Source organism: Micropterus dolomieu, linkage group LG20 (assembly GCF_021292245.1).
Source record: "Micropterus dolomieu isolate WLL.071019.BEF.003 ecotype Adirondacks linkage group LG20, ASM2129224v1, whole genome shotgun sequence".
NCBI lineage: Eukaryota > Metazoa > Chordata > Actinopteri > Centrarchiformes > Centrarchidae > Micropterus > Micropterus dolomieu.
Genome location: NC_060169.1, coordinates 26,394,656 through 26,409,345, shown reverse-complemented (window position 1 = coordinate 26,409,345; position 14,690 = coordinate 26,394,656). Strand labels below are relative to the sequence as shown.

Below are 14,690 nucleotides of genomic sequence, written 5' to 3'. Positions count from 1 at the left end.
ATGATATCAATGATCGAATCACTTTCAGGCGCTTACACAGCAATGTCAGCTTGTCACCCGAATACGAAAGCACCCCACCCTGCCAGTTGCCAATCCCCACCCCTTACCACCCCACCCCCACCCATCCTTCTTCCGCTCTCCTGGTAAGCTATGCATTTCAGCACTAGGAGGAAAGCACTACACAGGGCTGGCGCAGGGCAGCATATCATTAAATATATTGAGCTGGACCCTTGCCGTCATCCTCCTCATGGCCAGGGTTAGCAGCTCTACATTCATCAGTACAAGCGCTGAAGGAGAGGCGAGAGAGAGCTGCTTCTTCATCTCTGAAAGAAAAAACCAAAAAGACGACAAGAAACACAAATGTGTCGAGACCTGCTGATGTTTTATAGTGTGAACCAAAGATGCTACCTCACTCAAGTTCCATACGTGATTTCTATCACTTTGATGATACCAAAGATAACCAAAGATTTTTTCTCATTGCACGGCCTCTATGAGTGGTGTTAAAAGATGCTGTATGTCTCCCCCTCCCCCATCTCCTATCTCACTCTTTCTCTTCCACTCATCTCTCCTTTCTCCCCCTCCCACCTGCACTCAGCCCATGCACCCCTGCTATGCGTGCTCTTGCTTCATCTGTGCTCTGATTACAGCTCCATAATAGTCATGCTGATGTAGCTATAGGCAGATTTGCTGATCTAGCCATAGATACACACAAGCGGCCACGCGGGTGCCTGCGGGGTACAACGCCCTCGCTAGCAATATGATCAGTCTGTCTCCGTGCTTGTTAGCAGTACCAAAGGATTCATTTCTACCACTTTATTGGCAGATAAAATGGATTAAAAAGAAAAAGCTGACATTGCGGCAATATGTATAAAAAAAGATTTAGTTGATTAAAAAATAATCTATGTAAATTTGATGGCGTACCCCGGCGGAGTGTCTTTTTTTACAGCATTATTTCTACTTGGCCCTGCCTCTTAGTGTGTACCTATAGGTTGATAATGTTGATCCACCAAATAGGTCAGACATCTTTAAATGACAATAGGCAGACAAGCTGACATAGCCTTGGGCAGAATTGTTGACTCAACTATAGGCAGATATGTTCCTGAAAGTAGAAGCAGACGTGTTGCAATCTTTCTAAAAACTCCCAGGACGAGTGCCTTGCTTGAACCAAAGTGTTAAACCGCTGTTGACCTCTCACCTTTGACTCTGTGAATACCTCAGCCTGTAGAAGGGCCACAACTGAAGAAACAAGGAAAAGGTTTTTTTTTGTTGTTTTTTAAAATCACACCGTGGTGCTTTCGCCAGCGCAACCATGCAATGAAAACATACCAAAGGAATTTATGTTGTCCACTTCTACAGATTAAACCAAAGGTCTTTGTTTCTCCTCTCCCCTGCCCCCTTTCACCCCTCCATCCCTCCTTTCCCCAACCTTCCATGTCTCTCTACTGTGGGTAGGAAGGTCCAGCACTCTGGCCGTGCATGTCTTTACTAATGTCTCTGAATACCTCATAGTAATAATTCCTTTGAGTTCTGCATTGAGACGTCTATCTGTGAGTAAGGCAGAACTCCACTCGCGTGGTAACTGTTATTGTTACTTCAAAAAGCTGTATGATTATCTATTTTAAAGTTGTTGTTTTTTTGGAAGAAGTGCTCTGTTTCAAGTCACAAAAGGACAAGTTTCAGGGTTGATGTATGAAACTTAAGAGATGGAGGGAGAAGCGTATTTTTTATCAGACATTGGGTTATGCCAATATTATGATGGTAGACTATTGCTTTTACAGGGTAAAACCAACTGCTGTGATATTGTGTTCATATTTTCCCTTTTCTCTACTGCTGTGTTGTGACTTTAATTTAATTTGCATTTTTGTAATGGTTAACCACTGCTTTAATTTATGCATTTGTAGAAACTCTAGATTTGTATATAGTAGGTTTTTGAAAAAAAACAAACAAAAAAGACAGTTTTATGTTACAGCCTTATTTCCCACGCTTAGATATAAACAAAGGAGTAGTTTGTATTCTTCTTCAGCTAAATCCTAGCCGGCATTTCAATGTGTGTTTTAAACACTGCCAGAAACCCAGACAGTTGATTTGCCAACACAGACAAAGTTATACAGGAGCTACTTTGTTGAACAACTGGCAAAAAGCAGTGTGTATGTGTGTGTGTGTTTTTTCTATTCTTTTGACTTTTTAAAACAGTTATTTTATGGGTATTACTGCACATCCAAAGATTTTTAAAACAAACCAAAAAATTGGAAAAAAAATATGTATAACGTTGAAAAGCACTGGCATTTGTGAGGTAGACTTGTTGAGTTTTGATTTGCCATTCGCACGGGTATAGAATGTAGAAGGCGTAGGGCTCTGTAGACAAGCTTACTCTACCATGTGGGGAATCTCCTGTTCAATGTACAATCTGAAGCATTTGAAACAAGGACTGCAAGTCCTGCTCACTTTGCTGTCTCATGCACAGAGTGAGGTGGAGTATAGGCTGGGCAGCCGGTCTGCCAGGGGCTGTGCCACGGAGCTGGGTCTGTTTTTAATTGCCGTGGCACTGCCGCCTCGCTCCATCTAGTATCTGTTCTTTTGGTACGTACTCGTGTAATGACTATGAGCAAAGTCTAATAAAACTGCAAAGAACCTTACCAGTGTGTAAGTGTGTGTGGAGACAGTCACCTGGATTGCTCATTCCTTTTTCTGTGTGGTTAAGTGCAAGTGTGTGTATGTGTGTGTGTAACTCAAGTGTCAAGTACTGCTGAGGTATGCCAGTTCGTGTGTGTGTGTGTGTGTGTGTGTGTGTGTGTGTGTGTGCTCGTTTACGTATATTTCTTTACTGTGTGTTCATCCATCCATAAAATCTGTATGTACTGCTGGTGTGCCTGCATGTGTGTGCGGCTGATTGGTGCATGTCACAACAGTAAGTTTAAGACTCCCTCTGGCTGTTAGAGCCCTTACTGTTAGTACTGCTTCACCTCTGTCATGCACATGGCACAGTGTCTCCAAGGACTGAAGGTCATCACTAAAATGTCCATGACAGATCACATCAGCATGTTATGCAGTCTTTGTGTCACAGAATGGAGAATGTAAATGTTTTCACGTTTTCTATTATTTATTTTGTCAGTAAGGAGTTCCCATGTGATGGGTAGCTTGGCTACAAGTCTCATAACAATACTGCATCGCCTAAGACAATCACCTGGATCTCTTACGCTGGGGAATGAGTTTCTTACCCGGACAGGGGTGTCCTCCAGCTATTCATATACAAAGATGCTTGAAGGGTTTTGATAAACAAGCATATTTGTTGTCATGGACATTTAGGAATACATTACAGTAGTAGTTCATCTTGCACTTCAAAATGAAATCTCATAGCTCTCGCTCGTCCGCCTTGTGCTTTTGTTAAACTTGATCTTTTTCTTTTGACTTCCTCTTCAACTCACAATGCTTCTTCAGTTTTTGGGGTGTGTGTGTGTGTGTGTGTGTGTGTGTGTGTGTGTGTGTGTGTGTGTGTGTGTGAGCCCGAGTATGCCTGAGAGGCACCACTGTTGGTGTTACTCTCAGATGTATTACTCCATGTCTCATGACTTGATTTGTCATTGCTGTTTCCCAGGCTTTGCTACTGCTTTCTCAGTGCCGTGCAATATCATCTGTTGTGATTGCTAAGCAAATTTTAAAAAGAAGGAAAGAAAATTGAGAAGCAAGTGATGATGTCATCCAGCTTTTTTCAGTGTTCAAATGTTTCAACATTTCTGTAGTCGCAAAAGTAGAAAATAAACGGTTGGTATTTCCAACTTCTGAATCCTGGCTCTTGTTATTATTTTATTTTTGGTGTGTGTGCTTTGTCTTCTTTTTTTTTGTTCAGACAGGCAAATTGAATCAATAAAACATCAAATCAGATGAGGAAGTAGAGGACAAGACAAGCAGGCATATAAGTCTGTCTTGGATGGGAACATGCATGACAAGTCGCCTGAGAAGATCAGTGGAGTTTATGTCATGCATCTTTACTTAAAAACACTATACATTTGGAAATATCAAGCTGTTTAAACCAATCAATAATTAAAAACCTCAGTATCTTATAAAGACCATCAGCAAATTATTTTTAAAAATGTGGGATGGAAGGTTCATTTTATTCAAATTGTAAATAGCAAATTTTGGAGTAAAGTTTTACAATGAACCACAGTCTCACAACAAAGGTATGTATTGATAATTTTACAGAGCTGTAAAATCTTTGGTCAGTTAACTTAGCCACCTCTTTATATACTGCTGTGTCATGTAGTTTTAGGTTCACCTAAACCCTTCAGAGTCAGCCAGATTTGAATCCCAAAGGAAAGAAAAGCAAGGTAATGTGGCCCTTTAAATAATCAAATAATCACAATCATAACTTATAAATGAGCAAAGTCCTGAGTTTAGAAAAAGTTGTCTAGTTTAACGTTTTATCCTTAATATATTTACCTTCACTTACATAGATTAATGAATGAATGAAGCCAAGCTGAGACATCCACACTTTAACCCATCAGTTTTTTCATTGATTGAACTCAGTAACACAACTATAAAAGAAGTAGCCTAAACAGTTTTTTCAGTTGGTTTCCTCTGTTTGTGGTGCTAAACCCCGCAAATCCATCTGTAATCCATCACCCAAAGGTGATATGTTGAACTCTGATTACGCTGATTCAAGGCCTGAAGGCAAACTTTTGCACGTAAATAGGGAAGGCTAAAATATATTTGTTGTCTTCAGGCTTACATCGGAAGTTCAAATTCTTGATGGTCTAATAAGTACATTTCTCAGTTAAACATTGAGTCAGTGGTAAATCATTGATCCTCATCAAACTGAGCCAGTGGACAGCAGATCTCGCCACTGTTTTGGTCTACGGTTGAACCAAAACTTTGTCAAACTTGTCAAAGAAGCCAAACTAGACCCATGCCTGGACAGTCGTTTCCTTTAGGATGCAATGAGGGACAATGTAAGATGGGTCAGCTGAGCTATGTGTGAAGACACTTGGTGAATATTGTGTTAAGAAAAGTATACATAAGACACAAGGTATGCTACTTTTGTGAGCAAGAACATGATATAATCTAGTTTCAGTCATCCACCTTACTTGCTAACTAATGCTCATGGGCCTTTGTGACCTCCTACAACTATAACTATTGTGTGTGTAATGTGTGTCAAATGTGTGTGTGTGCATACGCTTTTCAACTTTTTAAATGGGTCAAAGTGAACTGAATAAAGGCACTGCAGTGTGCCACACAGATGAAGGACAATCTCTTATTTATGAATGTACTTGCCTTGAATGAGGATGATGGAGTCATAGGACAATGACCCAAGGGAGTCCCAACACTTGGCAACATGTCCACACAGTTTCACCTCAGGTACAGTCTTATTTGTACAACATTTATCTTTCGGTCTCTGGAGTCTTCCTGTGTCCCTCTTCTCCTTTTTACTAGACAGACAGACAGACAGACAGACAGACAGATAGATAGATAGATAGATAGATAGATAGATAGATAGATAGATAGCGCTTCCTTTTATTTACTGCATTACTTGTATCCTGCCACTAGATGGGGCTATAACATTTATTTTTAAAAGCACAAGAACTTTGTTGGCATTTGCCTACATTCTTAAAGGGAAAAGTCACACTAAAAGAAGATCATTTAAACCCACTAAAGCATCAATACTTATAATGATGTTTGGTTTTATTACACTAAACAGTGTGCACTATGGACTAAGATATCAAATCCAAATGAGCTTTAAGTGAATGCAGATCTTCCAGCTGTGAATCAGGAAATGTCCCCATATCTCTTTAAAATGAGCAAGGGTGGGGTCACAGCTTTCTGGGAGTTGCTACTGTTAGCTCCAGGATTTATCTCTTCATGTCATCATCAACTAGATTCAGCTTCCCCTTCACACTCCTAAGATTTTTAATACAACTCTTTTCTTTGGGCTGTGATTGGCTAGTTGCAACACTACAACTAACAAACAGTGGCAAAGTCCGAGCACCAAGTTAACTCAAAGTGGCAAAGTTCACAAAGCTGCTTCACACCAAGCATTTTTTTTTTAAATTGGACTGAAAGTCAACGATGGTGGATTCTTCCTACCACAAGGCATTTCAACCACTGGAGTCTGCATTCATTGTACCATGTCTCCCTACTTAATGTGAAATTAGTTTTATTGTAGAATTCCCCTTTAGCCCTGTAGCTAGGATTATTGGCATCTCATGTTGGTCTGCTGTCAATGTTGTTGTTAACTACTCAGGAGCACACTCCACAATTTTTGAGCCCCTTAAACCCTGACGGCCAACAATCACCCTCAACAGCACCCCTTGCACAGCTGTTTCCGAGCTAAACCCCTGATAGGAGACCACAGGGTTTCTTATGCTATCATAAGATAGATAGATAGATGGGTTTATGGATAGACTGTTAAACATAATTTTGGTGTAAATCTGTTACAGTAGTAGACTAACTTTGTAAACTTTGTTCCCTCCCCAGAGGGGGCCCATAAACAACTGGCAGATGCTTGCATTGTCATTGTGGACTTTATGACCCTATTCTCTGGATAAATTTGATTATATTTTGATGAATTGTTCAGTCCTACCCTGTGACAACAACAGGATATAGAATTTTTCTTTTTCAGTAGTCTATCCAAAATATTACAATAACACTAGTCATTTTAACCAAACTCCAGTCCCCTCTATAGAATATATTTGTGTGTAGCAAAGAACAATAACACACAAAGTGCAAAGCAGCTGCCAAACAGATTGGTGAAGCAGATTCTAGTGTCCTCATTTTGGCCTTTGCCTTTTGTCCCCAAGAGGTCTTAGCAGAGAAGAGATTAAAACAAAGAGCTCTCCCTCTGTCCTTTTCCATTTGTACCAAAATAACAATGGATCTCATGCTGAATTTATTGGGTTCTGGATCTACCTTTTCACTTAAACTTAACATTTAAAGTTAACTTTTAAGTTAAGTTCTTTTAGGTCAAAGGGCAGTCTTTTTTACAATGAGGGGTCAACTGTTGAATGATAGTGGATATTGTACCACATCTCTACCATTACTTTGCCACATTGCCTTGGGCTGGACTATAGTTTTTATACTTTTCTGACTGACTGTTTAACAGTCGTTCCCCTATTATTGAAAATGGCTGAAGCTCCCTTTTGTTGGACGACGTAACAAATAACAAATATGTCAGTTCGCTTGTCTGAAACATGTACGAGCCAAAACATTCTTTAATTTTTGAAAAGTGACAACGAATGAAAATCTGAAACAAAGTCCTTGCCTCTGGCTGATATCTAACAATTTGCCAGGAACTTCTCAGTTGCTTTATAAGTAATTTCGTCAGTCAAGACTTTGTACTACAACATATAATAGCTTTACCTTAAACCATAGTGCACACCATAGGCTTCAAACAGGCCAGTACAAAATGTTCACGACGAAAAAAAACGAGCCCTCACGTGCGCACGTGAACGCGCACCGAACCCCACTGACCAATCAGCTTGCGAGAGTAGCCCGTTCTGTTGTTGGTCCCGTTTCCCTGGCCAAACATCAACGGTCATTGATGTAACAGCAGTGAGAGAGAAAGTTTTACAGGCCGTTGTTGTTTTTTTAAATTTCTTTTCACCAGAGACGTCTTCCTCACAAGTTCTGTTACCACTTCTAACTTGGCGGTTGCTATGGCTGCGAGTTCATGCGAGGCTGGCAGAGAGGGAGGAAGTGACGACTGGGTCTGTTGTTGGGACACGTGACTGGAGCTGCGCTGATCTGTTTTGACAAGCGGTGGGGAGGGGAGGCAGACTGTAAAGCATCACGACTAGGAGGACTCACTGTTCCTTTCATCTGCATTTCGCCTGAATAATATTAGTATCGAGATAGTCTTGTAATTTCAGCAGTCAGCTTGGCCTGTCAGCGGTAAATACCAACTGCTGCTCGGTAAACCCTCGTGGAAAACGTTGCCGTGTTGCCGAAGCTTTCCGAGCAGAGTCGGGCTGTTTGTTGTAGGTTAGAAAAGTTTTAATGAAGATCGCAAAGGAAGTCAGTACAGGTGGCGTTTCTAACATTAAGTAGATGGCGACGGTTCCACCGCTGTCGATGGATAGAAATTGGCCCATACCCGTGTGATATCACCGGTTTTCGTGAGAATAGTGATACGCTGAATGTGCTCTCGCCGTAGCAAAAAAATAAATATCGACACCGTCCGTCGTCGGGAAGCGGTGTTTGTTGCTGAGCCGTGGCTACCTGCGCTACAGTGGGGGGTTGGGATGTTTGTGAGGTCGTCGTCACCAATAGACGCTTGACTACACAGTAACGATAAAGTTAGTTAGTTTGTGTTTGCTATCTAGCTCACACTGCTGAGTTAGCAACCCCCCGTCCTGGCAGAGCGCCGTTGTGAGGAGCCAGTGTTGCAGGAGATGAGACATAGAAATGCATCGCGACGTAACTGTGGTTCAGGTGGTGGAATTTGAGACTGACTGTGAGAGTAGCCAACTTGCTAGTTAAATTACTAGTAGCCAGATTGGTTACTCGCTAGCAGGCAGGTTGGCATCTCCATTACCAAACGCTGACTCTAACTGGCATTCGCTATCAGCTGTCTTTGTGTTAGTCAGTTGGACAATACAGTGCGACTCGATGGAAGCGTACAGTAGCATGCTAACAAAGCAATGCTTTGTTGTTGGATAGGGGGCAGCTGGCACCAACGCACAGGCTTCACAGCTGATATTATTGCTTCGCTAATAGAGCAGGTCTCAGTCACAGAGGGTTTGGGGGGTCCAGACACCGTTGTGTTGCTGTCAAGACTGTGTGTGTGTGATAGAAAGAGAGAAGACCTTGCAAGAGGACCCTGAAGGCAACCTGATGACACTGGACAACATGAAGCCCGAGCGAGGTATGTGGGGCACCAAAAACACACAGACACATGTGGAGTGGACTTGATGGTCAGTGTGTGGGCAAGCTTTTTGTGCACTGACTGTACCCATTCCCCTGAGAGAAGATTCAGGCCAGGGAATTATGTAACAGCCGGTCAGCCTGGTCACTGGTTATGTGAATTAACAAAGCCTGACCTGAGTCGATGAGGACGTGTACATATAACACGCATTTGGTGCCCTAGTTTTGGATGTTACCACGAATGTCAGCTGTCTCTTTTCCCCACTGTTGCATCAACATATAACCTGCAAGATCCTCTCATGCCAAATGCTCTTCCCTTTTTTGCCAGTAGCTCTTGTTTTGACAATCTCTTGCTGCAAAATGTACTTGACACCCACCCTGTTGTGGAAATAAGGCTCCTGCCTTATGCTCTGCAACCTGTTTACATGTCGCTATATCTGCAGCAGGAGGTAAAACAGGGACAGAGGGGACACCCTTGTTTGTTTCAATGTGATTATGATAATTTTACCACTGCATTAATTTGTAAAGCGCTTCTCAGAACCTTAATCTCTGCCCTGACACAATTTAAAAAAAACAAATAGTTGGTGTTGTCAACTGCACAATAGCACCATACTTGGAAGCAGTGAAGTGCCACTGTACTCAGTCATGATGACATTATCTGCAGTCAGTCGGGGTAGTCTGTATGTTTGCATTGGTTATGAAACTGCAGTCAGGTTGCTGACTGGCCTGAGTGAGATCTTGCTTAGAGCACAAAATACTTGTAATAGGACTCCAAAACAAACTGTAAACATGTGCCCTATATGGGCCTATACTTTTAACCCTAGCCTTGCCTTGCCCGTCCTTGCCTGTACAATCCTGCGGCCTTTATATAGAAGCACTGACCCAGACATCTGTGTGATGTGACTAGCCAGAGTAAAGGGCACACTGACTGGCACTGTACTGTGTAATTATAGCCTAATAATGCAGCACAGCATGCTGGGTCAACTGTGAGCAGCAAACGGCACCACTGCTGTTGTATGCTGGATTATTGGTTGGGATAATGACTCTCAAATTGGGGGATATTGAGATGATTTAATGTACCAAATACTCAGTGTGTGTTTATTTGCCTCGTATCAGCCAAAAGGATTGACAACTGTTGGCCTAAGGCACATTACTACAGCGAGTCTGTTCGTTGCCATGTTGTTGCCATGTCAAGTTGGCTCTCTCACTGTCATGTTCTAATTATGAAAGCTTGTGCCAGTAAAAGCTGCTCCACAGCGGTAGCTCCCTATTTGACTGGCAGACACAGTGGGGCTATTGTTATTTGGAACATACTGTGCCGTTCCTTTGGTGGAGATACCAGATTGCTTCTCCTCTCCCTGCTCTCCGAGAAAGGGACTGCAGTGGTGAGAGAAGCTGTTTATTCAGAGGCTCGGACCACAGCACGGTTGAGTTGAGCACAGAGCAGGCCCTTTCACTGCTCTAATGCTGGATTGAGGGTTTCTAGGAGAGCCTAGCTATGTTAAGTTTGAAGGGGAGAGCTGAACAAGTCCAGACGTGTGTATCTAACCCCAGCCCTCTAACCTTATCACTAATACTCCTTCAGCAAGTCTCACAGGCTGCAGCCTCCTGTTCAGGTGGGTGTGAAAAGTCAAGCCAAGGCTTTAGGTGCGTGATGAGGTGCTAGAATCAGACTGAACCCTGCCCTGCCATACCTTGGCACCCTCGCTCCACCTTTAGCACTTTGAGAGGGGACTATGGGAACTGGTGGCGCTGAAGTTCAACATATCAAATCCGTGTCTGTGCTCGAACCTAATAAACATATCCCATATCAGGCTGACGTGACCAATCCAAATTAAGTTCTATGTCTTAGTCACTGCCATAACAACACCATTTTATAAATCTTCAGAACAACATCAATTCAGAAGTATAATAATAGTTTGTGTATGAATAGCCCCACATACACTTAAGACATGATGTCTAGTGATGGCCTCATATTAACTTACGCTTGGACGATTGATCCTAATTGGTTCAATACTGCATGGCATTTGTATTTAAGGGCAGGATCACACCTTAAAGGTCCAGTTCCTGAAGAGAACCAATGCAAGGATAATACTTTGTTTAAATTTGACAACTGGCCCGGTTTACATTTACAAAGGTAAAAATCAAAAGGTCTATAAATTGTCAACAAAAGCCATGTAGCGGAAATGGCAGTCGATTATTGGTCATACAGTCAGCAGATAAAAAAACCAAACGAATACATTTTCCTTCATTTTATCGCTGAATATTCTGTCCTTATGCACCTTCACTAGTAATTGAGAAACATTCTCCACAGCCCAGATATTCAGGAGGCATCTCACTTTGTTGAGTCCAGGTTTGTGCCCTGCTAACAGTGTTTTTCCTGGCTCAGAATGGGCCTTTGGGGGGTGACTTCGCGCAACAGTAACCATAAGTAACCAGTACGCGTACAGTAAAGGCAGTGAGTTATCTTATGACCGAAATCTATGCATTTTCTTGTTATTTCTGATCATTTGATAAACAAAATATATCCGCAACCTGGAGGAGTAAAGGTATACAAGTAAAGTATAATGTTAGTATAATAGTATATTTACAGGTTACACTTGATTTGGATAATTTGCATACAGATAGTTCATTAGTTGAGATTCAGCTGTGTCACAAATAAAACCTTTCTCTGAAATTAGCCTACACCACTGTGGTTAAGGTTTGATCAACACTAATGTTTGTGTATTTATTATAATTTCAGATAATAGTACAGGCTACGATAGCTTACCATTAATTGCCTATAATATTAATTCCAGTTGGACAAAACGGCAGTTTAATTTTTGTGGGTTTCTTCAGTCATTCAATTATTGAGCAAGAAAAACGCTCTAGGCCTACTTGGTGGTTAGTCAACGAGTTCAACATTTCTAAACTTTGCTGGAGTGTCTCAGCCTTTTTTTAATGTCCCGCCTTCTCCATGCTGTGATTGGTCAGTTCACGAAAAGTACTGGCGAGCATCTATGCACGGCTGCATGAAAGGCTCCCTGTTCAAAAGTGTGTTCACACCAGAAATTAACCGCTTCAGAGTTCACTTGACAGCAGTCCGAGACCACCTCTTTGAGGCGGACCAGAGGCGGTTGTTTGGTCCGCACTAGAATTCGAGTCCAGCGTTCGCACCAACCCAAACAAACCGCACCATCATGGGGATTATCGCTTCAGGGTTCAGCCAGACTAAACAAGGCTGGTGTCAACCCGCCCTAAAAAAGGAAAAACAAAAAGGAGCACTGGCAGCTAATACCATGAGTTGTGGCACAAGAATTGGTGTCCAAAGAAAAAAGCAGCATCAGTCTAAGCTCTAAGTCTGAACTTCAGCTCCTGATATAAATCAAAAGACTTTTGTTCTTGCAGCAACGCTTTGTGGCACCTTATGAACCATGCTTTTATTATGAAGGAAGAAGAAGAGCACTTATGTTCTGCTCAGGGGCCTAACCAAAGTCATCTGACCCCCTTGTTTTCCTGTGAGTTGAGCTGTGAGTCAGGATGGTGTGTGTGTGTGTGTGTGTGTGTGTGTGAGTGAGAGTACATGGGGTGCAAGGAGAGGGTGAATGTAGCAACAGATTGCTATTGGCCCTAATGAGCACTGTACCGTTGAACCATGTGGCTCAACTGACAGCTTTTACAGGTCCCATAAAGAGCAGCTATGGAAAACTTGGGAGCTGTTTACACCAGTCAAGGTTCAAACAGTTTCCGTTGAAGTGTGGTTAAGCTTAGTTTTATTTGCATCCTTAAAGGCATCATTTTGTTTTAATGTGTGGTCTCCATATGTAGAAGGACAAAGTTGGATTCAAAAACCACATTGGAATTGTTTACAGCATAAAAATAGGCTGTTTCTGCTCAACTGCGGCGGTGCTCCTTGCAACCAGATCACTGAAGGGACAAAACAAAAAAACACTTTGTGTTATATGGTTATATGAGGCCATCTTGGGAAATGTATGAGCAAAGAGCTAAGAATGCCTCCACCTTTATGCCCTCAACCACAGCTCTCATTCTCTCCCCCCTTTCAGACACACATTTAACAACACACACAGAGATGACCTCCGCGCTAGTCATGTTTGAGAGACTCAGTCAGCTTGGCCAGCCTCAGCGCTGTGCTCCTGCTCTCTGTGTAATGCTGTTTGGTGTGTTTGTTTGATGGTGCTTCCTGTTTGGAGCAATTAGTCCTTTAAGGGGGGCCCCCCCCCCCCCCCCCCAATTTATTCCACTACCTTCAGCCATGCGCTCAGCCAGATTACAGCTGCCTTGAGATGTCCCAACCACATGCCAGCGGATCAGACTATACACTCTCACTGATGAGAGACTCAGATAATGCAGAGCGACACACACTGTTGTCCTGTGCAGCACCTGTCTACTCCGGTGTTGTCTTTGCCTCTTCCTCAGCAGTGATTTATCCTATAGCAGCAGGCAGCCACAACAAGTGCTCTCCTTCGTTTTACTCCCGTCACACAGTTGGAGTCTGTCTGTGTATTTTTCTCACTTTTTTGACTAATTTATTTACTGAGTCCCTTTTCTCAAGGTTTTTAACTACAGCAAAACAAGTGCTCGTTGGTAGTACTGTCTTTTCAGGTAGTTGGTAGTACTCTGTGTGACAGTTGGAAACCAAGGGCAACAGAATCACTGAAAACCATAATCTTTTAGTCATTTAAAAGGTCCGCTTGCCTTTCCTATTTATGCGTACACAATCTTACAGTAGGTATACATTTCATCAACTAGTTTAACTTTCACCTTATAGCCTTTTAATACAACACCACTGCTATTTGCTGACCCAGCTGCACTGAACATGGATATTGGACTCCCCATTGTACAGAAAGATTCAGAGCAGCCTTTCGCAATGAATACCAATACTGGGTAGGCATTCAGCTGTGAGTTACAATCCTGGCCCCTGGAGTAATCAGCCTAAATCAATGCTGTTGTGACAGCTTTGACTGTAAGTAGCCTAGCCTTGCCTAGCTGCTACATTGGATTGGGCAACCAGTCCCCCCAGTCCAGCAATGCTCTTACATAATGCTGGAACATTTTATTTTGCACACCAGCTCTTTATCAGGACACATACTCAACTGCACTGCTATTAGGGCTGCAACGATTATTTTCAACTAATCTGCTGCCTATTTTATAGACTTAACTAATCGTGAATTCTATAAAATGTCAAGAAATTGTGAAAAATGCTCATCACAATGTTCCAGGGGCCAAAGTGATGTCTTCAAATTAAGGCTGCAACTAACAACTATTTTGATAGTGGATTAATCTATCGATTATTGAAACGAATAATCGACTATTGGGATTATGAATCGCAAAATTACACAATGCCTCTCATTTAGCCTGTAAATTAAACCTGAGGTTGGTTTTTGCATGTGCTAATTAACAGTCAAGACAATAAAATATATACTGCTTTCAAAAATGCAGTAACAGAAAACTGAAATCACATCCTGATAAGCAGCTGATCTGCTGTTTAGCGACGGAGCAGGTTTCACGCCAGTACTGCAACACCCTGGGACAAACTGACACTGTATACAAAGGAATAACGTCATGCATTTCATTTGCCGAATTTACAAGAGGGGATCAATAATAACGATTTTGTAGTAGACAGCATTTCACAACAAATATAGTTTCCCCTAACTCAACAACTCACAAAACTCCGTGATTTTTTTAAGGGAGTTTGGGGCGGATTAGCTGCTGCCTGTCTAACTGCTACCCTGTACGGAAATAGGTGTAATGCTTTTAGTCAATCGCAGACATAAAAGCAGGTGTACATATTTGGAACAGCTACTCCCCCCCCCCCCCCCCCCCCCCCCCCCCCCCAA

The 14,690-nt window shown here is 42.2% G+C and overlaps 1 protein-coding gene across 1 annotated transcript in view; it reads left to right on the top strand.

Annotated features, from left to right (window-relative positions):
• The first annotated feature begins 7,535 nt into the window (after positions 1-7,535).
• Positions 7,536-14,690, top strand: part of fam214a (family with sequence similarity 214 member A) — a 37,567-nt gene continuing 30,412 nt past the window's right edge. Inside the window, exon 1 of the mRNA XM_046033543.1 lies at positions 7,536-8,854. Coding sequence (XP_045889499.1) covers positions 8,824-8,854 — 31 coding nt within the window. The 5' untranslated portion in view covers positions 7,536-8,823. The remainder of the gene's footprint in view (positions 8,855-14,690) is intronic.